The 21,344-nt window shown below is 34.2% G+C and overlaps 1 protein-coding gene across 9 annotated transcripts in view; it reads right to left on the bottom strand.

The window, feature by feature from the left end:
* The window catches only part of LOC101000074 (serine/threonine-protein kinase TNNI3K), a 309,317-nt gene that overhangs the window by 269,395 nt on the left and 18,578 nt on the right, over positions 1-21,344 (bottom strand). For 8 of the 9 annotated variants that reach the window (XM_021943016.2, XM_017962538.3, XM_009211007.4 and 5 more), the window contains exon 5: positions 7,398-7,508. The exons of the other annotated variant lie outside the window; for it this stretch is intronic. In XM_021943016.2, the coding sequence (XP_021798708.1) occupies positions 7,398-7,508 (111 nt within the window). The remainder of the gene's footprint in view (positions 1-7,397; positions 7,509-21,344) is intronic. 9 annotated transcript variants of the gene reach the window in all.

Below are 21,344 nucleotides of genomic sequence, written 5' to 3'. Positions count from 1 at the left end.
ATGTACATTTTAAATGGTTGAATTATATGATATGTGAATTTTATCTCAACAAAGCTATTAAAAATGTAATGCAGAAATTTTAGAGAAAAATAATAGAGCCCAAAAGAATGGGGACCATACAAAAAGGCACCAGAATATCTTAATGTGCTTGGTCTTTGAGATGGTTCAGATCTGCAGATATGGCATGTTTTCCTCACATATTCTAAGCTTCTATGTATCATGTCCAAAGCTTAAATTCTGTTCAGGTGAGCTGAGAGGTTACTGTTTGGATCAGGAGAGAAGCAGTGTAGCACAGGGAGTGAGAGCCGGCTCTGAAGCGAGGTGGCATGAGAAGGCCTGTTCTACAAATTTTTGGCTCTGTCACCTTGACAAGTTACTTATTTTTACTTTAATTTTCTCATCTGAGGAAAATAAGGAGAAAATCTCAACTGAGGATTAAGTCAATTAATATGGTCAGTACAAAGTTATCTATTCAAAGCATTAACTATTACTTTGTTTCACTATTTGTTCTGATTCCAAATGGAGTTCACAAGGGACTATTGCCTATTCACAAGATTGGGACAGACCTGCTACTGTTTAGGTAAAAAACTCATGACTACTTTCTCTCTAAAATAATAATAATAATAATAATAAGAGAAAGCTAGAGAGAAACCACATTTTATAATTCTAAGCATTTTGTCATTTGTGCCTTTGGAGAGAAAACTAAAGCCATTATTAAAATATAACTTACACAGAGTCCAAGGCTTCTTGGTAAACAAAATTCTCTACTGAAACATTTAGATGATTTAGTAAAGAATGAATTGAAACAATACTGAGTGCATTTCCTTGAAATCAGAAATAAGTTCCAAAATAACTGGGAAGCATTTCTGAAGCAGTGATTGGATAAGTGTTTACAATTTGAAAATGGGATATGGTAGGATAGAATAAGTTCAACTACGAATAATGCTCTCACCTCACAAGGTGTATATGAAAGTACACTTTTCTGTAAAAAGAAAACCACTCCACAACCGCTATATATTATACATTGGTTTTACTTGTTTACTGCATGCCTTTCTGTTCACTGCTCAAACAGCTGACACAGTTGTCAACGGCTGCAGAAAACTGATTTGACTTCTGGCAACTGCGGAAACTACAGCACGAAACACCAGAGAAACAACTTTTTAAAGAGTTATTTGACTAAGTATAAAGTGTTTTACACTTGTGGTGTGAGTGTGTTGTGTGCTCATATACCCACATTGTACTTCCATAGGTTATGCCCATATAGTGAATGCGTTATAAAATTAGTTTTGAATCATTTAATGTTGCTTTAATCATATATGTAGTAATGCCTGGGCTTTAGATAGTAACATACTCAGTTTGTTTTTTCACTTTCTGAATACTTTTTTTAGTGTCTTGTAGGTATAAGCTGTGTTATAGCAATAAACAGAAAAGTCTCTGGGGAGTAATTGCTCTTTTATTTATAAGACTACAGACGTGAAGGTAGATCACCAGGTTGGAGTCCCATCCAGCTTATTTATTTATCATCTGAATGCCCATGTAGATGTCATTCAACTTCTCCAGTCCTCAGTTTCCTCACTAATAAACTGAGTCTGACAGTAGTTATCTCACAAAACCACCAAATGACAAATATATGTGAATAATAAAGTACCACCAAATGTTAGCTAATATTTTTCCTTTTCCATGCCTAAGAAAGCATATGACTCACATTCTCTAAACCTAAAGGGAAGAAGAGGATTTAATGCATGTTTATTGATTGCTGACAGGATCTTAGGCCTTGTACAAAGCAGCATATGCAAATGTATTGATAGATGGATGTATCAGTCAAAGAGAAGTATTGAAACCTGGGACAACTAATATTTGCCTACTCTTCAAAGCACAGTAAATTTAAATCTGAGTCCCAAATTGTAGTCAGCTTGTCTAGGAATCTGCAGCACATGTTCTCTTCTATTATTGAAGAAGACAGCTGCCTAGTCAATGTAAATTTTATTGTAAGATTGTTTAATAGAATTCACAATTATGGGAGGACAAACACACTTGAGACACTAATGGAAGGTCTGAATTTGATATGTGGAGACAAAGAGTCCTGTCAGCCTTAGCATCAGCTATTGTTTCACAGAGAAAGGTGGGCAATAAAAGAAAGTGACTATTAATGAAACAGAACACCCACTGATCCGTTGCTATTCCTGCTAACCATCATAATAAAAAATAGGAGTGGAATAAGCACCTAAAGTTTTAGTATAGTAAGGAAATACTCGATGTATATTTTATCCCAATGTGCTCTACCTTTCTACACTAACCTTTTTGATACCCAGGATCCTTTAACTCTTGAAACTCTCCTAATTGTAATATTAAAATAATCTTAGTCCTTTTCACATCACTGAGCAATTCTTTATTTCCTTCAGTGGCTATTCAATAATTCCTTAGGTCTCTGTGGAGATTCTCTTAGGCTCAGTCCTTGGACCATCCATTATGCCCAATATACAACTTTAAGCTATTGTTATGGTTTTAAATATTACCTCTATATATAATCTCTAAAAATTTATGTTAATCCCAAATGTGTCCATTAAATGTCGTTTGTGTGTTTTTAAATGATTAACGAACATTTCCACTTGAAAATTTGGATGTCATCAGAAAATCAACATGTGTGGAGCTAATTGATTTTTCCTCCAAATTGAATCCTTTACCCAAGCTTTTATCTTTGTTTGTTTAATCATCATGTAATCGCACTAGAATTCATGCTAAATAATGCAGTCAAAGAAATCCTTTTAAACACATTACTTATCAAATCTCCAATTATTCTCTTGCCGAAATATTTTCTCAATAGCTCCCTATTTCCTATGGGGGAAAAAAAATCACATTGGTTCTTTTAACTTTCTTTAAAGAGTGAGAAATTCTGTATTCTACTAATCTCTTAATCTACCACACCACCTACTCTTGTATGTTATATATTATAAACCACAGAAATTGCTTCTTGCATTGAATTAAACTCCTTAGACTTCTACTCTCCAAGTTTCTTTAGTCTGGTCCATTCTTAACACCTAATTTTACCTACAGGAACTCTTCACAGTTTGTTTCATGTTATTTTACTCACTGTCCCTTAAATGTGCTTAGCTCATTCTTTCCTTCCTGTTTTTGGGCTAGATCCCTCTTATTTTTGCTGTCTAGTTCTCATCATTCTTTAAAGACTAGTTCAGTTTTAAATCCCCTCTCATAACTCCTTCCCTAACTCTTTGAGTCCACATTAATCTCTGATATGGTTTGGCTCTGTGTTCCCACCCAAATATCATCTTAAATTTTACTCCCATAATCCCCATGTGTTGTGGGAGGGACAAAGTGGGAGATAATCGAATCATAGGGGTAGTTCCCCCAATACTGTTCTCGTGGTAGTGAATAAGTCTGAGGAGATCTGATGGTTTGATCAGGGGTTTCCGCTTTTGCGTCTCATTTATTCTTTCTTTGCCTGATGCCATCCATGTAAGATATGAGTTGCTTCTCCTTGCCTTCTGCCATGATTGTGAGGCTTCCCCAGCCATGTGGAACTGTAAGTCCAGTTAAACCTTGTTCTTTTGAAAATTGCCCAGTCTCAGGTATGTCTTATTAGCAGTGTGAAAATGGACTTATACAATCTCTATCCTCACTAAACTCTTAACTCTTCTAATTTTGTGTTCTCTGAGATTTTCTCTATATTATTATGTTTCTAATTATAGATAATCCCTAACTTATGAGGGTTCAGCTTACAATTTTTTGACTTTACAATGGCATGAAAGTGATACATATCAGTGAAAACTATACTTTGAGTACCCGTACGACCATTCTGCTTCTCATTTTTTAATACAGTATCCAATAAATTACATAAGATATTCAGCATTTTCTTATGAAAGAGGTATTCTGTTAGATGATTTTGCCCAACCATAGACTAGTGTAAGAGTTCTGAGCACGGTTAATGTCAGCTAGGCTAAGCTGTGATGTTCAGTAGGGTAGGTGTGTTAAATGCACTTTCCATTATGATATTTGCCACTCGTGACAGATTTACTCAGATATAATCCCATCATAAGTTGAGGAACACCTGTATTCCTAATTATCAAACCTACTCTCATCCTTCCTACTCCTTACTTATAACTATATTGCTGTTTTACTTTTGAATTGCTTATATGTTTTTTCTGCATATTTATTTTGTGTGCCCAGTTACATTACAAAATATTTAGGGGGAAAATCTATGTCTTATTTTGTTGTATCATTCCTATATTCCTATATTCTAACCGTTTATAGACAAAATAGGGGCTCAAAAACGTTAAATGAATTAATACATATGGGTAAAGATATATTGACAGTGAGTATTTACTACAATTATAATTGACCCTTGAACAACACAGGTTTGAACTGTGCGAGTTCACATATACATGGATTTTCTTTCATCTCTGCCTCCCCAGTGACAGCAAAACCAACCCCTCCTCTTCCTCCTTCTCCTTAGCCTATTCAATGTGAAGGCAATGGCAATGCAGACCTTTATGATTATCCACTTCCACTTAATAAATAGTAAATATATTTTCTATTCCTTATGATTTTCTTTATAACATTTTCTTTTCACTAGCTTACTTTAAGAATATAGTATATGATACATGTAACATTAAAAATATGTGATAACGGACTGTTTATATTATCAATAAGGCTTCCAATCAGCAGTAGGCTATAAATAGTTAAGTTTTAGGGTAGTCAAAATGTATATATAGATTTTCAACTGTACAGGGGATCAGTGCTCCTAACTCCCACATTGGTCAAGAGTCAATGCTAATAGTTTTCAAAGAATAATCCAACAAATACATTCATTTTGAATATAATTATTTTAGATATTTTTGGATACCCTTTTCTTTATTATCTGATCAGTAATTTAATTAGCCCCCCATAGAAGAAGAGAATAAAGGCTAATGTATCTATACTGGCTTTTTGCTGTGTTAGCTGTTGACTGTAAAAGTCATCAAATATCAGCTAATGAGGGAAGTCAGAAAACCCATGAAGAATTGCAAGGCAAGAGTAGAGATCTATTTGGAACACTTTGGTGAAGTTTGCCCTAAGTCTGGTAAAATCAATATAATACCTTCTTCCATATTATGATTTAGAAAGAAAGAAAACAGAGCTATTTGAATAGAAGATGAAGAAACTAAACTCTTAACTAACTCTTTGCTTTAGAAGCCTTTGTAATGCTATCATTCACAAATGTAATCAACACATTAGGGAAAAAAAGCATTTTGTTTTGAAGACATAGTCTGTCATTTTCCTGCATTAAGAGGTTGATCATGTTTTGCTAGAACTTAGTGTCTAACTCATAAATTATTTCACCCAGATTTCTTAATGTTTACCACTCATTTACTTTATCAGTGGCCTCCGTTTTTTCTTTCTTTTTTTGGAAAACATTTATATTTAAGTGAATCTAATGGAATTTCCCCTTTCCTCACAAGTACCACAAACTCACTTATATTTACAATGAATCTCACCAAAAGGATTTATTTTCCAGGAAATAAGGTGATATGGAAAGGAGTGGAAATGTCAACATGAAGGAAATTATTTTGCTCTCAATGAGATATTTTAATATTTATTGTATGTAAGAGCCCTTTGAAATGACACTGTCAAGAGAGATGGATCACATCTATTTTATAGGCTTCATGTATAATTTTATATGCAGCTCTATTTGTTCACAGTTTGTGTGCATATGTGTGTGTATTAGTGAAGAAGGTATAATTGAATTTGCAACATCACTAAAAGGGAGAAACATAACTATTTAATAATGAGGATATGAGACTTCTCATCTTTTACATTGTTGAGCTATTGGTGTTTCCACAATTGATAAAGTGTGACAATCATGGGATTTTGAGTAAAATGATCAGGATTCCAAACGTGATTCTTTTCCTCAATAGCTTTGTCATTTGTCAAGACAATTATTATATAAGAGCCTTAGTTTTATATCTATCAAATGGCAGTGGCAATAAAAACTATTCCATGAGGATTTGTGAAGTTAGCCAAATCATGCAAATGGAAGTTCTTCCCATAATAGGATATATAAAATTAATACTTTAAATTTAAGACAAGATCCAGAGTCCTTCCTGTGACCTTTAAAACACTGTGTGATTTGGCTTGGAACCATTCACCAGACCTTGTCTTCATCATTCTTCCTCCAGCTCACTCCACTCTAAAACTCTGACTCAATTATGTCCCTCAATCTCATCTAGCTTTTTTAGGCCTCAGGGTCCTTGCAAGTGCCATTCCTTAAGCTTGAAATTCTTTTCTGTCCTTTTACATGGTTGACATTCTCATTACATTTAAATCTATTTTCCTATATCACCTCCTTTCAGAGACCTTTTCTGTATAGCTTATTTTAAATAGTGCCCCCTTTTCTCATTGTTTTCATTTTACCTCACTTTATTATTTTTATAGTACTTACTACTAATTAAAATTACATAATATTTTCTTGTCTTTATTGTCTATTTTATTCTTTACAGCTAAACTCTACAAAATGAAAATTTCGCCTTTCTTGCTACTGTCATCCCAGCACCTAGAACAGTATCTGGTGCATAATAGGTGATGAATAAATATTCATTCAAGTAATACATAAGTAGATAAACGAGTGAATGATTTTTCATTTTGTCCTTGCTCTGCATTAAGCAAACGATAAAGTGATTTATATAAATTATGTAATTTAATCATTATAATAGGCTTACAAATATTCCTATTTTATAAGTGAAGAAAAGAGGCAGGTCATGAGATTCAGTAACTTTCCCAAGGTTAACTTGGCAAGTTGTGGAAATTGAGCTGCTATAAAGCCTCTGTATATCTAGCTATGTTATTGTTATGTTAACTGATGATTGAATACACTGTTAGAAAATTGACTGAATTGACTAGCGAAAGCTTGCTTATTTATTTATTTATTTTTTTATTTTTTATTTTTTTTTTGAGAGGCAGTCTCGCTCAGTCGCCCAGGCTGGAGTGCAGTGGCGCGATCTCCGCTCACTGCAAGCTCCGCCTCCTGGGTTCACGCCATTCTCCTGCCTCAGCCTCCCAAGTAGCTGGGACTACAGGCGCCCACCACCACGCCCAGCTAATTTTTTGCATTTTTAGTAGAGACGGGGTTTCACCGTGTTAGCCAGGATGGTCGCGATCGCCTGACCTCGTCATCTGCCCGCCTCAGCCTCCCAAAGTGCTGGGATTACAGACGTGAGCCACCGCGCCCGTCCCCAAAGCTCATTTATACAGCGAAATTTTACCCCAGTAAGAAATGAATGTGTTCAATAGCTAAAAAATAAACCAAGCTGTAGAGTCTCAAAGACAGTATTTGAAAACAGTTAAGAACAAGACCCAAAAAGTAAATAATCTTTGTTTTCACAGGTGCTAAAGGCATGATTTACCTCTGGGTGGCCAGCTATTGTAGCAATATGGAGGGCAGTGAGGCCACCATATCCAACCTGCTGTATATCAGCTCCACTGTGAAGCAGAGAAGTGATCAATTCTGCATTATCCTGTAAGGAAACATATCTTTAGTGTTACTTTTCTGCTAGTAACAAGTTCAAAAGCTGTGCAACTAGATGTATTGATTTTCTGTCTATCAGCCAGTTCAGGTGCTTAAAGGAAACTTAAGTGCGATTTCTAGCATAAGAGCACCTTAGATATCAGAGAATAGTTCTCAGATGGTAGAAATGTAGGACCAAATGACAAAGGTGTTCAGTTCTAATCAATCCTCTACCACTTGAACAAGACAGACATAAAGGACATTTCCTATGGTGAGACTCTTGCAACCACAAACTCAGTTTTACATGTAGGTTACTCCAATGAATATGCTTTCCCAGCAACTAGAATTAACTCCCAGTGAGGTCAGGAATTTACAGAAACAGTTTAAAGATTTATTTTTTTTTCTTTTAGAGATGAGGATGAAATATGCCATCTAAGAAGAGAGCATGAACCAAGTACTGAACAAAGTGCATGCAGCCCAGTAGGCTGTTTCATGATAGTTCAGTAATTTCTTCTTATCAAATACATAATATCATTAAATCTATGAACAATTAATTCATAATATCTTTCTTAACTTGACTCATTTTACCAGTGAATATGTTAGAACCATTATTTGAGCCTCTAAATTTGAAAAATTTGTGCAACAATTATTCTTACTTTTTTATAATATTATTTGTATTGTATTTCTGCCTCTGGAAATACATGAAATAATATTTATAATATTAATAGCAATTAACATTCATTGACTTTTTATTTTCTAATTCAATATTGTAATTTTGTATTGTATATAATCTTTATAATACAAAGATTTCCATGTTTAAGCCTCAAAGTAGGAATTTAAACCACAACTTCTATAATGTTTGGTCTATCAACACACCAAGTAACAATAAAGTAAAGTCATAAGATAGGCCAGTGCATTTATGGCTTACATACATATAATATCAAATACTGTTTGTTAAGAAAACTTTACCATTAAAAGACAAAGTTTGATTTTTTAATGCTGTCACACCTACATAAAGGCCTACAAGAAGTTCTAAAAAATGAAAAAACTTTGGTAAAGAGCTACAAATAGTAAAATTAATGTTATAGTTTCCAAATCTTCTCCTTTTTCTATTTGCTTTCTCAAGAAAGTGAAATAAATATTGCATCTTCAACCTTTCTTCTTGCATTGGATCTATATGCTTGAACTATAAACTTATGTTTTCTCCATTATAAAAAAAAAAAAAAAAGGTTTTTTTTCCCACTGAAGCTAAGCTAATTTTATCCCTATTCTTGCCTCCATATTCCAACCTTCTGAAAAAAAGATATTGAATCTGTTGACAGTTCCAATCTCATTTCTTTAGCAATCTTTAGGTAGGTATACCCAAGTTCCACATAAATCTCAAATGAGTTCATCATACTTATTCTACATTGAATCTTGCTGTTCTCACACTACTCCTCACTAAGGCAGATTATTTCCCACTTCTCTTTGCATTGTATTACCAGGAGAAGTCACCATGACTGTTTCTTCCACCAGAGGCATTAAGGACCTCACCAGTCTCCTCAAATCACTTCCTCAATTTCTAAAGGTAAACTATTTATCAAAACCAGTGTCTTTGTAGTCATTCTCTCTATGATTAGATCATCTCTCTTGTCTCAAAATTCTTGTCTCCTTTGCTTTCCTAAAACTATACATTCTTTGATTCCTTTTTGTTGCCTATTCTTTGTTTCTGACTGTCTTCTAAAAGTGTATGATTTGGAAATTTAGCCCTAAGCTGCTTTCCCATTCCTAAATCCCACTTTGGTAATTCTTACACAATCTGACAAATGCAGCTTTGGTCCTGACTTCTCTGCTAACTCTGAGTCCCATATATTTTGCCTATTAATGGCATCTCAAATGCAAAATTCGAAATTGTTCTTGTAATTATCATTTATAATTTTCCCAGGCTGACTTGTCATCTAACATTCCTTACTTATATGAATGGCACTTTTTTATTCCAAGGGACCTAGAGTCCCTTCAGCTCAGTTTCAGAATTTTCCTGGTTTTAACTGACTTATACTTCTCACATTTCTTCTCCTTATTTCTAGCATCATCCTCCATATTATGCAGCTTCCTAACTAGTCTCCTCAACTAATACTTTTTCTCACTGCAGTCCATCCTCCATACGATTAGATACATTTTCCTACATCCAGTTTTGATCATGCATTTCTCTCTTCAATACACCCTTTATATGCCAAACAAGTATTTATTGAGCATATCTGGTGTATTAAACTCTTTTCTGAGCAGTGGTGACACTGCAGTGAGTAAAGATAGTGAAATCCCTGCTCTCACAGAGCTTATATTTTACACAGAGCTTATGTTTATATGAATGATGAGACAAAAAGTAAACAAATAAGAAATTGCTATACAGTAGCTTAAAGTATCAACTGCTATGAGATGAAAACAGACAAATGATTAGATGGCTATTTTAAACTGGTTAATCAGGGAAAGCTTCACTGCAGAGGTGACCTTTTAGATGAATGGTAAATGGCAGAAAGTCACAATTTCAAGGATAAACATTAAAATATGAAAAATAGTGCAAAAGTTGTAAGACAGATATAAGTTTGTTGTGTTCGAAGACCAGCAACAAGACCAACGTTGAGTGAATGGTTAAACAAATGAAAAAAAGTTTTCAAGATGAGGTCAAAGATGTATAATCTTGCAGAACCTTCTAGGCCATGGTATGGGGTATTTGGATTTTTTTCCAAGTGCAATAAGCAATAGGGAAATAAAATGAGAGAGAGATAGGGAAGAACCAGGAAGAAGCAGATTTTGAGGCAGAAGTAAAATGTTTCATTTTCACATGTTAAATTTGAGCTGCATATAATGCAGGGTTAAGATGCAGGTCATAGAATTAGCCTCCCTAATTAGAATTTCAGCTCTGACAATGACTATGTGAACTGGAGCAGTTCTGTCACCCCTCTTTGCAAATTTTCTTGATTATATAAAAAGAAAAGAGTAATTATATTCATCTTAAAATTGTTCTGATAATATCTGTGAAGCAATTAAAAGGTACCTGGCACCACAATACTCAATACAATTTGTTATTATTGGACATGGGAGTCTGCGGCTCAGTATAATCTCAATGAATGGTACCTTCCAAATAAAATATTGATTTGATTTCATCACTTAGCTTCTCTTTCCCCTTTCCCTTCACCTCCTCCTTCTAACTCCACTCCCTCTGCTTCATGAGTTAGGCACTGAAACAAACAAAGGAATAAAACATGGAAAAAGGCTGTACCAGTACTGGAAATGAGAAAAGTCTACTAGTTTAACTGTGGATAGGCTGCCAGAAACTGAGAATTCCTCCTCCAGAGAAAACAGTTCACAGGAGTTAACTCTCACTTTACCAATAACCTTAGGGAAGGATAAAGGCATGAGTAGTCTTGAGATAAATAGGAAAAACATTGCCTTAAAACATTTTTCCTGCAGATGGTCGTAAATTTAAATGCAGAGTAGTAGGGAAGATCTTTTTAAGCATAAAGTTATATTTTAAAATAGAGAGAAAATATGATAGATTTGAGCAAATTAAAGTGTTAAAAACACAATAACGCAAGTGATGAGTTGGAGAAATATTCACAACATATAAAACTGACAAATGGTTTACATATTTAATACATAAATAACTTGTATAAAACAGTAGAAGAGGGATACTGTTTTATTCAACAAATATTTATTAATAAATGTCTATTTTCTGCCAAGTACTGTACTAGGCTCAATTAAAATAAATGTTATATAAATCACAGAGCATGTGAAACATTTATCTGTTAGGCAGTTTTAGTAAACACACATTTATCCTTTCCTCAAGTATCTTTGTATTTTCTCCTTATTCAGTCAATATTTGTGAAATTTTTTAAAAGTATATTAGGATTCCTTCAGAAAGGCAAATGGTAAGGTCAAAAGTTAAGAGTAATAATTTATCCTTTCATACCTTGGTTGGATTTCTCAAGATTGACCTCTAATTGGTCTAAATACTTTTTAACTGAATACTACCAAAATAAAACTTTTATCTTATGCAGCTATGCTAAAGATAATAAACATAAATCAGTAATTGCTGCATATAAATTGCTTACTATAAGTCAAGTTCCATGAAAAGTGTTCTATATATATCCTCTCACTTAAGCTTCACAATTTACTTATGAGAGAAAATAATTATTAACCCTATTTTATAGCCGGTGTCACTCAGGCTCAAAGAATTTAAAGTGCTAACTGAACCTTAGTTTGTAAGTGTTAAAGGTGGAATGCAAACCCAGGTCTGTTGGACTCCAAAGTTAGTACTTCACTTCTGAATTTCCATAGTGGTTTTCCTGATCCAGTCTCAAGGAAAAACTTGAGAGGACATATTTTTGTTGTATTTAACTGATAAGTCTCTTACTCTACAGGAATATTTTGTCCTAATGGAATAATTTTAAGAGTCAGCAATATGGTGCACACCTCCTGGAAAAAAATTTTCTGTAAAATGCAAATATAGGGCACATTTCGAATACTCTAAGTTTGATCTCATTTATTGCTTGCAGTTTGCCATATATAACAAACATCTAATGGCAATGTTTTTAAAAGAAAGTCTGTTAAGACTTGCTTAGAGAACTGGCAAGTTTCCTTTATGTACTCTCTAGCTAAATTTAAAGCATTATTATTCAATGTGACACACAGAAGCATCCTATAAGTGTGAGATAAATAAGCTCTTTGTAATGTATTTGTGTGTATCATATTTATTATTTTTAAACAGAAGAAAATCCATGTGCAGAAGAACAAGGCTTAGACAAAAAAGCACTCCAGCTATATCCTTGAGAAATAGAATTTGAGGGAAAATTGATCTCCCAAAATGTATGTAAATGGATAAAAACATGTTGTAATGGTAGTAAATGCAACTCTGTACTACCCATAAAACTCTAAAACAACGCTTACTTAATATCCTGCTTTGTTGTTAGCTCTGTGATTATTGCTATGGATAAAGTCAAGATAAGCGACCACTATGTCACAGAGCTCAAATCCTCTACTACCATATCACATCCATTTTTAAAATGTATTTATTAACAAAAAAAATTTTCAACTCTATTTCAGTATAGAAAATAAACTGATGTATACAAATGTACTTTCTTCTGATTGTGGACAAAATATACTTTCTGGTGGTTTTATGAGCATTCATCTATACTCTACCCACAGATATTTGCTTTCAATGTCCCTTCCCCTTGAACCTGGGTGGATTGTGACCAATAGCGTGGAGCAGAGTATTTCTTTTCTAAGGCTAGGGCATAGAAGACCACACGGCTTCCTTCCTGTTTGCTGAAAAACACGCTTTGCGATCCCTGATCTACCATGTAACAAATCTGACTAACCTGTGTCAGCCATGGTATAAGAAAATGCAGTCCACATGGAGAAGGCACATCGCTCATGAAGGCTCTCCAGTCAACTGTTTTAGCTAAGTTCAGCCTTCCAGTTATCCCAGTCAGTGTGTTAAGCCTCCAGAGAATTCCTGTCTACCGGCTGATGAATAAACCCATTCATTCACATTTTCTCAGGTGAGGCTCTAAACATTGTGGAACAGAATCAAGCCATCCACACAGCATCCTGTCTGAATTTTTGAACTAAGAAGACATGAGAATAAGAAAATAGTTTCGTTAGAGGACCAAGTTTGGGATAGTTTGTTATGCCTCAACAGGCAACCAGAATACCTCTGAGAAGAAAATGTAAAAAACAAAGAAAATGAATAAATAATTCAATAACCCACAGTGCTACCATATAATCACTATTATTTATGTGTGTACTTTTCCCTTCCATTCTTTGTCCTATGTACGTATGTTTGTGCAACTAGATGGAGCACAAGCTACCCCAGCAAAGCAAACTCGTGTTTCCATATTGATGGGCACTTCCTCCATTTGTGACACGTTTCTTAACCTTTTGAGCTGTCAAGTTTTTGTCTGTAAAATGAATATACAATTGTATCATTCTCATAGCATTGTTGTGAGGATTAAATTAGATAGTGTTGTAATGTGTTTAGTACCATGCTTGACACATAATAATTGTTATTATGGACACTATTGATCTAATTCTACATATAGGTAATTTCCTTTTATCATATATTGTAGAATCATGAGCATTTCCTCATGTGTGGCAGAAATAGATATGCCACTGAGACCTCTCTTTATGAAGAGTGTGGCAGGATGGTGGTTTGCTGGCAGCTTTCTCAGTTATTTCAAGATCCACTGCAGCGTTAGAGCTGTGGTCAGTCTCTTCTCAGGGTGGTCCTTACTCCCAGTCAATGACTGAGTAAGGTGGTGGTAAAAGAAGGGACTCAACATTTCTACCCCATGTGGCACTCCTTTCATAGGCAATTTTTCCTCTGGAGCTCCTCAATGGGCTGGCAGAGATTTTAGCAGATCTGTATTGGGATCTGACAGCACCCCATAACCAATTCTGTTTCCTTCCTTTTCCTTTCAGAGGTGTCACCTTTAAATAAATCTCTTGTACTCCTATATTCTTTTCAGAGACCACTTTTCAGAGAACCCAATTAACATTCCATAGCATAAAATGTGTTTCTTTAATGTAACTTTAAATTGAGGCTGAACTGGGATTTGAAATCAGGTCTTCTGTTTTTTAATATTATGCTTTTCTTAATACATCATGTTATTTCCTCCTCCCCCCATTATCCTTCAACTACTAATAATTTGTCTTTCGTGTATAAGCCCTGACCTTATATTCCTCATTTGTATAAAAAGAAATATAATACCTACCTTACTTATCTTACAAGGTTGTAATAAAGATCAAATGACATAATGTATGTGCAAATGCTTATAAACTCAATATACTTACAGGTGTAAGCTTATATTCATATTAAATGTATCACCCCCAAGATTGGCCTACCTCTATGAGAATATTCACCTTATGACTCAGCCCACTCTGTCCCAAGAGATGTTTAGTCATAAAATACTTACATTTCTTTACCTGTAGGGTTACAGAGTTGGACTAAATTCTTTTCTGTAATACCTTATTCACCTCTAATATTCTCTGAAGTGTCATAACAAACTCCAAGAAGGAGCTGAACTTGGTTTGGAAAGAAAACTAAGTTTCTGGATATAAAATAGGGACATATACATAAATTTTTTCAAAATGTGTTTCTCTAAGTATATTTTTTCTTCACCAGCATAGCAATTGTTAAAGTTTATGTGTTTTTTAAGGAAAACAGTTTTTTAAAAAAGCAATTTTGGAGGTGTTGAAGAATATTATTAAGTTTTCCTTTAGGACAAGGAACTATTCAGGGCTTCAGTATGAAATGTACTTAGTTCCAGGCATTAAAATTTAATGGACTAGAGCTGCCTCATGCATCATAGACATCCCCAGTGAAAGTATCCATTAATCAGTATGAAAATAACTGCTCACTCACAAAGGTTCATACCTATACATCTCTTGTTGAAATAATTTTGGATTTATTTTCACAAAAGATATCAGTTTTTAAGAGTTTCAGTGTGGTGGAAATACTTGACTTTGCTTGAAATTTTGGAAAAAAAAAGAGAAAAAGAGAGAAGTAACATACTCTTAGATTGAGTATCTGTACTCTTGCTTTAGACCTATTTTTTACCCTCACCTCTGCCAACCCTCCTTCTTCTATTTTCTCATTTTCCATAATGTCTTTCTCCCTGCAGCATGCTTCCAATTGGCCCTTGAACATCCTTAAATCATCTCTCATTTAATAATATAGTGATGATTTAACAGGAAGAGGATAATAAGAATCTCTAGCTATTGCAGTGGGGTGGAGGAAGTAAATACATGCTACTTGAAAAGGCATAATGAATATTCTAATTTTTAAAATTTGTTTTTAGCTATAACATAATATATATTTTAAAGTTTAAAAATAATATTTAAACAAACTCTGAACTTTTATGTTTATACAAAGAGAAAGAGTTTAAAAAGATAGAACAATGCTGTTTCAGTAACCTTCCTGATCTGGCCATTCTTCAAATATTGCCCAATCTTATACTTTTTGGAAGAGCAATTAATGTTTATAGCCTCCATTTCCCTAACTCGATTTATTTTCAACCCAGTTTTATATCCTCTTCTTCCCAGAATTTACTAAAATATCCCTTAAAGAGATATCTGACAATTTCCTATTCTAGTGGCCCAAATAGGAGACTATTTTGCCCATTGTCAACCTGATTCTACCTCCCTTGAAATACTTTTCTTCTCCCCAGTTACCATAGAACTGTAACTTCATTCTTCACTTATAAAACATCGATTTATTAATGTGTGTACATAAAGGGTTGTCCTAAGCACTCAGAATAAGATGATAAACAACTTGGATCTGATCTCTGCCTTGATGATGCTCATAATTACTATCAGAGATTACGAACAGGCTACAAGAGGAATGGAAATATATATGGCTTAGCCTGTAGAGTATTTATAACTAAAAATCTGCATTAATGGCCAACATTGAAATATTAGGAAAATTCACATCATTTATGATTCTCTGAAATTTAGGGAAATAATGGGTCTACATTTTTACATGACAATGATTAACTGAAGCTGAAGAGTGACCATTCCCTTTACATGAGGCATATGCTTTCTAAGTTACCACAGTCTTTGCCACTCTCTCGTATCTCAAAAATATTCAGTCTTGAGTTTAAGTTCCCATTTATCATTGTCTGTTATATTATCCAACACTTTCATTTACTTATGTCATCCTTAAAAATATGTGAGATTATGACCCCTAATATAGAGGAAAATATAAAGATTTAGCTAAGTAATAATATACAGTAGCATACACAGTATAATAAGTACTGGGTGCTAAGAGAGTACAATGCAGCAATACCTAACCCAAACTTGGGAGGGATCAGGGAAGGTTTTCCAGGAAATAATACTGTCTGGTATAAGAATTGAAGCATAAATTACAAATTACCATCTTCAGCTAGGATCCTATAAAGATTTTATTGAGAATATGTTCATTTAGAAAGAGACTATGAAATATTTCATTACTAAAAGGAAATGTGCATATAAACAAGCTATCTTAATGATTGCTCTAATTTATGAGTAAAAATTTTCTCTAGTTTCTTAAGTGAAAATCTACTATTAAAGTGTTTAAAAGTCATCATTAACTGGAGAATTGTTAAATATGCAAAAAGTGGGAATTTTTTTTTTGAGTTTTTTTTTTTTTTTTCTTCAAAGTACTTCTTCTTATAACTGTCTTGTCAAATTACCATTTAGGGAAAATGCAATCTTTAATCAGGAACCTTTATTTGCTCAAATAAAAAAGTAACTTAGATTTAAAAACTCCATTTAAGTTAATAAATATTGTAATCTGTCTTCTAAATCAGTGGTTCTCAACTGGGAGTGATTTTTGCCTCTCAGGGGTGATGTCTGGAGATATTATTGGTACTCACAATTGGCATGAGGGAAGTGGCTGCTGTCGTCTAGAGAACAGAGGACAGGGATGCTGCTAAACATTTTTATAATGCACAGGACAGCCTCCCACAACAAAGAATTACCCAATACAAACTGTCAGTAGTGCCAAGGCTGTGGAACCTTGGTCTAAATCGATAGCATTTAGAAAGTATGAAACACTTACTTAGGGTCTTAGTTTCAGGATAGTTGAAAACAAAATTTCAACTTTGCAATCAAATATATGTGCTAAAGAGGAAAAAAAAGTCAAGATAAAAGATATTAATGCAATGATTCAGGCTACGAATCGCCACTGATAGAAAACAGAGTTTTCTGATGGGCACAGTTATGTAACAAAAAATACGTAGGTCTAGTAAGCCAGGCAACATAGGTTTAGTTCGATTTTTTCCCCCATTCGGGTCCTTCCCCTTTGTAACACCTATATAAAATGAGTTCTGTTTCTGAATGATTGGAATTAGATCTTGCAAGAAATATATAGGATGGGATAAATGACCATTACCATTCAATATTTGCCTTTATCATATGAAATGTTAAAAAAAAGTTAATGAATCAAAATGCTACTTCTTTCTCATGAAAGAAATTTCATTAAGTGACTTGTCTGCATATTGAATGAGAGTTACATGTAAGGCTACATTAGATGGGCTAATAGGATTTTGTTCATTAGCTTTCTCAATTAAGATCTTCTAAACTATATCAGAGGTCTCACTTTTTTCCCCAAAGTCTTGTGTTTCATTTTAGGATTACAATTTAGATACCACCTAAAGAAGTATGCCCTATAGAGGGATTATAAATGTGACAGGAATCTTGTAATAAAATTCATTAGGTACAAAAAGAATTAGAAAATCCACTTATATACATTTATATATAAAGATGAATGAAATTTCATTCATGTTTAACATGTAAATTTACACTGGCGGCTTCAGTTCATATATCAGCTAGTCATGTGTCACATATAGTACCCAAAGTATAATATACAAATACTTAAAATTCTACATAGGAAAGGACTGAGAGCTGCCTCTCTTTCACTCTTTTTTTAAAAATTTTTAGTTATTGGGGATGTGCCATAGCTTATGTGAGCCAAAGTAAGTGGGTTTATAAATTTTAATATCAAATTTTAACTGAATAGACACTTTAACTGAATAGACAAAATTAGCAGATATCTTTAAGAGAGTCCTGTGAAGAAAATACACAACATGTATATTACTAAGGTAAGAAGCAGCAAAGAAAAAGCTGGTACTTTTTTCTACCAATCTGAGCTCCATATAAATCAATTTTCTAATCTAATCATATTTGTAATAAACTTGTCAAAATATTTTATATTATCAGAAAGGCTATTTGAAATATAAATGTATAGCTACAAACTTTAACACTGATTGTCTTCCAAAGAGTAGATTTTGTCTTAAGCTATTAACTGATTTTTTTTTTGTTAATGTATATAATTTATGAACACATGTATGCATTTGGGGGTGCTAATTTTATAGAGTACATGATAAAAGATGTTTGGAGTCCATCGATCTAAGTATAGACACCATTTCTTTGATACCTTTTCTCATCTCTTTAGAGTGTAATAATCCAGAAAATCCAATCCATTTCTTTTAATTTTTCTATGCAAAATGAAAAACATGTTAGTTTCCAATAAATGTCGAAGTTAGAGTTCAACAATAATAATGGTTAATTTTTATTAAGTACTTACTATATGCTAGGTATTTTGCTAAGTACTGCATATGATTTGTTTCCTTAAAACTCTAAACTACACAATAAAATAGATAATTCCATCTGCTTCATTTTAGAGGTTAGAAAATTGAGGAGCAGAAGGAAAACTCAATTTGCCTAAATATGCATAATTAGCAAGTCTCATAACTGAGATATGAACAGAAGTAGTCTAGCTTCTAAGCTGACAGTCTTTCTTAAGCTACATAATATCGACAGATGTCAAGTATTGTTTCTTCTAATGTTTGGACACTCATTAATTTCCAAATATTTCTTAAGGATCCTTTACAGGCCCCATATACTGAGGAATCAAAGAAAAAGACTCAGTCCCAGTGTCCAAAGTTCACAGACCAACATTTGAAATATGCAAATAAATAATTATAAGTGCTATAATAAAATATAATGTAAACTTAATAATTGAAACCCAAAAGAGAGTGCAATAATATCTGTCTGCGAGTTCAAGAAAATTCAATTTATCTTGGTTTTAAATAAGCAATAATTTTGCATCAGGAAAAGAAATTAGAAAATATTTAAGCAGAAGAAATTATAAGAACGAAAATAAAGATGTGTGGAACTGTTTGGCCTAAAGAATGGAGTTATCCAAAATGGCAATCTTCAAACTTTAGTCTACAAATACATCAGCTGGGATTTTTTAAAAAATATACATTCTGGTTGTGATGCTTAATTTTAGGTGTCAACTTGACTGGGTTAAGGGATGCCTAGATAGCTAGTAAAGCATGATTTCTGGGTGTCTGTGAGGGTATTTCCAGAAGGCATTAGTTTTTTTGTTTGTTTGTTTTTGAGACAGGGTCTTGCTCTATTGCTGAGCTGGAGTGCAGTGGCACAATCTTGGCTCACTGCAACCTCCACTTCCTGGCTTCAAGTGATTCTCCCACCTTAGCCTCCCAAGTAGCTGGGACTATAGGCGTGTACCACCACACCAGGCTAATTTTTGTATTTTTAGTAGAGACAGGATTTTACCCTGTTAGTTTCAAACTCCTGAGCTCAAGTGATCCACCTGCCTCAGCCTCCCAAAGTGATGGGATTACAGGCATGAGCCACCATGCCCTGCCAGCATTTTCATTAGTAGACTGAGTAAAGAAGATCACCCTCACCAATATGGGTGGACATCATCTAATCTTTGGAAGGCCTAAATAGAACTAAAAGGTAGAAGGAAGGTGAATTTGTTTATATTTGAGCTGAGACATCCATATTCTGCCCTCAGACATCACTGATCTTTGTTCTGGGGCCTTTAGACTCAGACTAGCATTTACACTATAGGCTCTCCTGGTTCTCAAGTCTTTGGACATGGACCAAATCCAACAGCTTTCCTGATTCTCCAGCTTATAGATGGAAGATCATGGGACTTTTGGGCTCCATAATAGTGTGAGCTAGTTCCTATAATAAATATGTCTCTAGATAGATAGACAGGCAGATAGATAGACAGACAGACAGACAGACAGGCAGAAAGAAAGATAGATAGATAGATAGATAGATAGATAGATAGATAGATAGATAGATCCGCCAATCCTATTGGTTAAGTTTCTCTAGAAATCCCTGAATAGTACTGGTTGAATAGGGCTGGATAGGAAATGAGAGCAGCATTTCTGAAATCTTTTAGCTGAGGTGGATGCTACTGATCATATGACCATAATTTGAGTTGCCATGCTTGAACAGTAATCCTCAATATGTAGAGTTAGATTGCTTACATCAAAATTCCTAGATTGTTTGTTAAAAATTTAGATTCCTAGAATACCCTAGATGTACCAAGTTAAATGCGAGTAAAGTAGAAAGGGAAATATTCATTTTAAACATATAGTTACTATATGATTCTCATGCACATTACATTGAAAACCATTAGGGTTAAACAGGCAGAAACTACAGGAAAAGAGTATGGAAAGTGATTCCAGAAAAGTTATAAATTAAGGAATCTTGAGTCTCTTATTTAGGAGTTTGAATGTCATTATATAGGCAATGAATGACAATAGTAAGTGTTAAAGTGAGCACTGATAGCATAGATTTTTGTTTCATTCAGATCATTTTGGAAGCAATGCAAAAGTAGATATGGGCATGACAGAACAACTTATATAGACTTTCTCTACTTGCAAATAAAATCTACAAAATGGAACAAAATATACAAAGTAACTGTTCTCAAGCACTGAAGAACATGAGCAAAGAGCTGTGTCCTTTAAGAGAAAGATATAAAGCAAGTCACACAATATCCCATGGCAACCATGGAATATCGTGTGATTCCATGGTTTTCTGCTGAAATACTTTTCTGCCACAAAGCATAATAGGAAGACTCACTGAGTTAAGAGCGTAAATGAGAGTTCTGATATTATGAAGTGGCTGTATTTGTGGAGCAGGGTAACTGAGAAGCAGCAGCTGCACAGAGAGGGCACTGCAGAAATCTGCATGGAGATCCATCATGAATCCTTGAGCTAGGCTGCATAAGCACAGAGAAAGACTCTGGAAGATCTAGAAAAGATCACTTGATTTATGGCTAAAAGGTGAATGGTGGTGATACTGGAGGTCATGCAGTACTGGGGGATTTTGGAACTCCTGTCAGCTGAATGAAGAGACTTTACTGAGTCTCTCAGTACGACTTGGGAATTCAGGTGATATACCAAAAAGTCATACTTTAGGAGTAAGCACCATGTCCAGGAGTGTGAACCACATGCTAGAATAAGAGTATGCCAAGAGGCAGCTGGGCGCCATGGCTCAC

Source organism: Papio anubis, chromosome 1 (genome assembly GCF_008728515.1).
Source record: "Papio anubis isolate 15944 chromosome 1, Panubis1.0, whole genome shotgun sequence".
Lineage (NCBI taxonomy): Eukaryota > Metazoa > Chordata > Mammalia > Primates > Cercopithecidae > Papio > Papio anubis.
The sequence above is the reverse complement of the archived record's forward strand: the minus strand, read 5'-3'. Positions and strand labels throughout refer to the sequence as shown.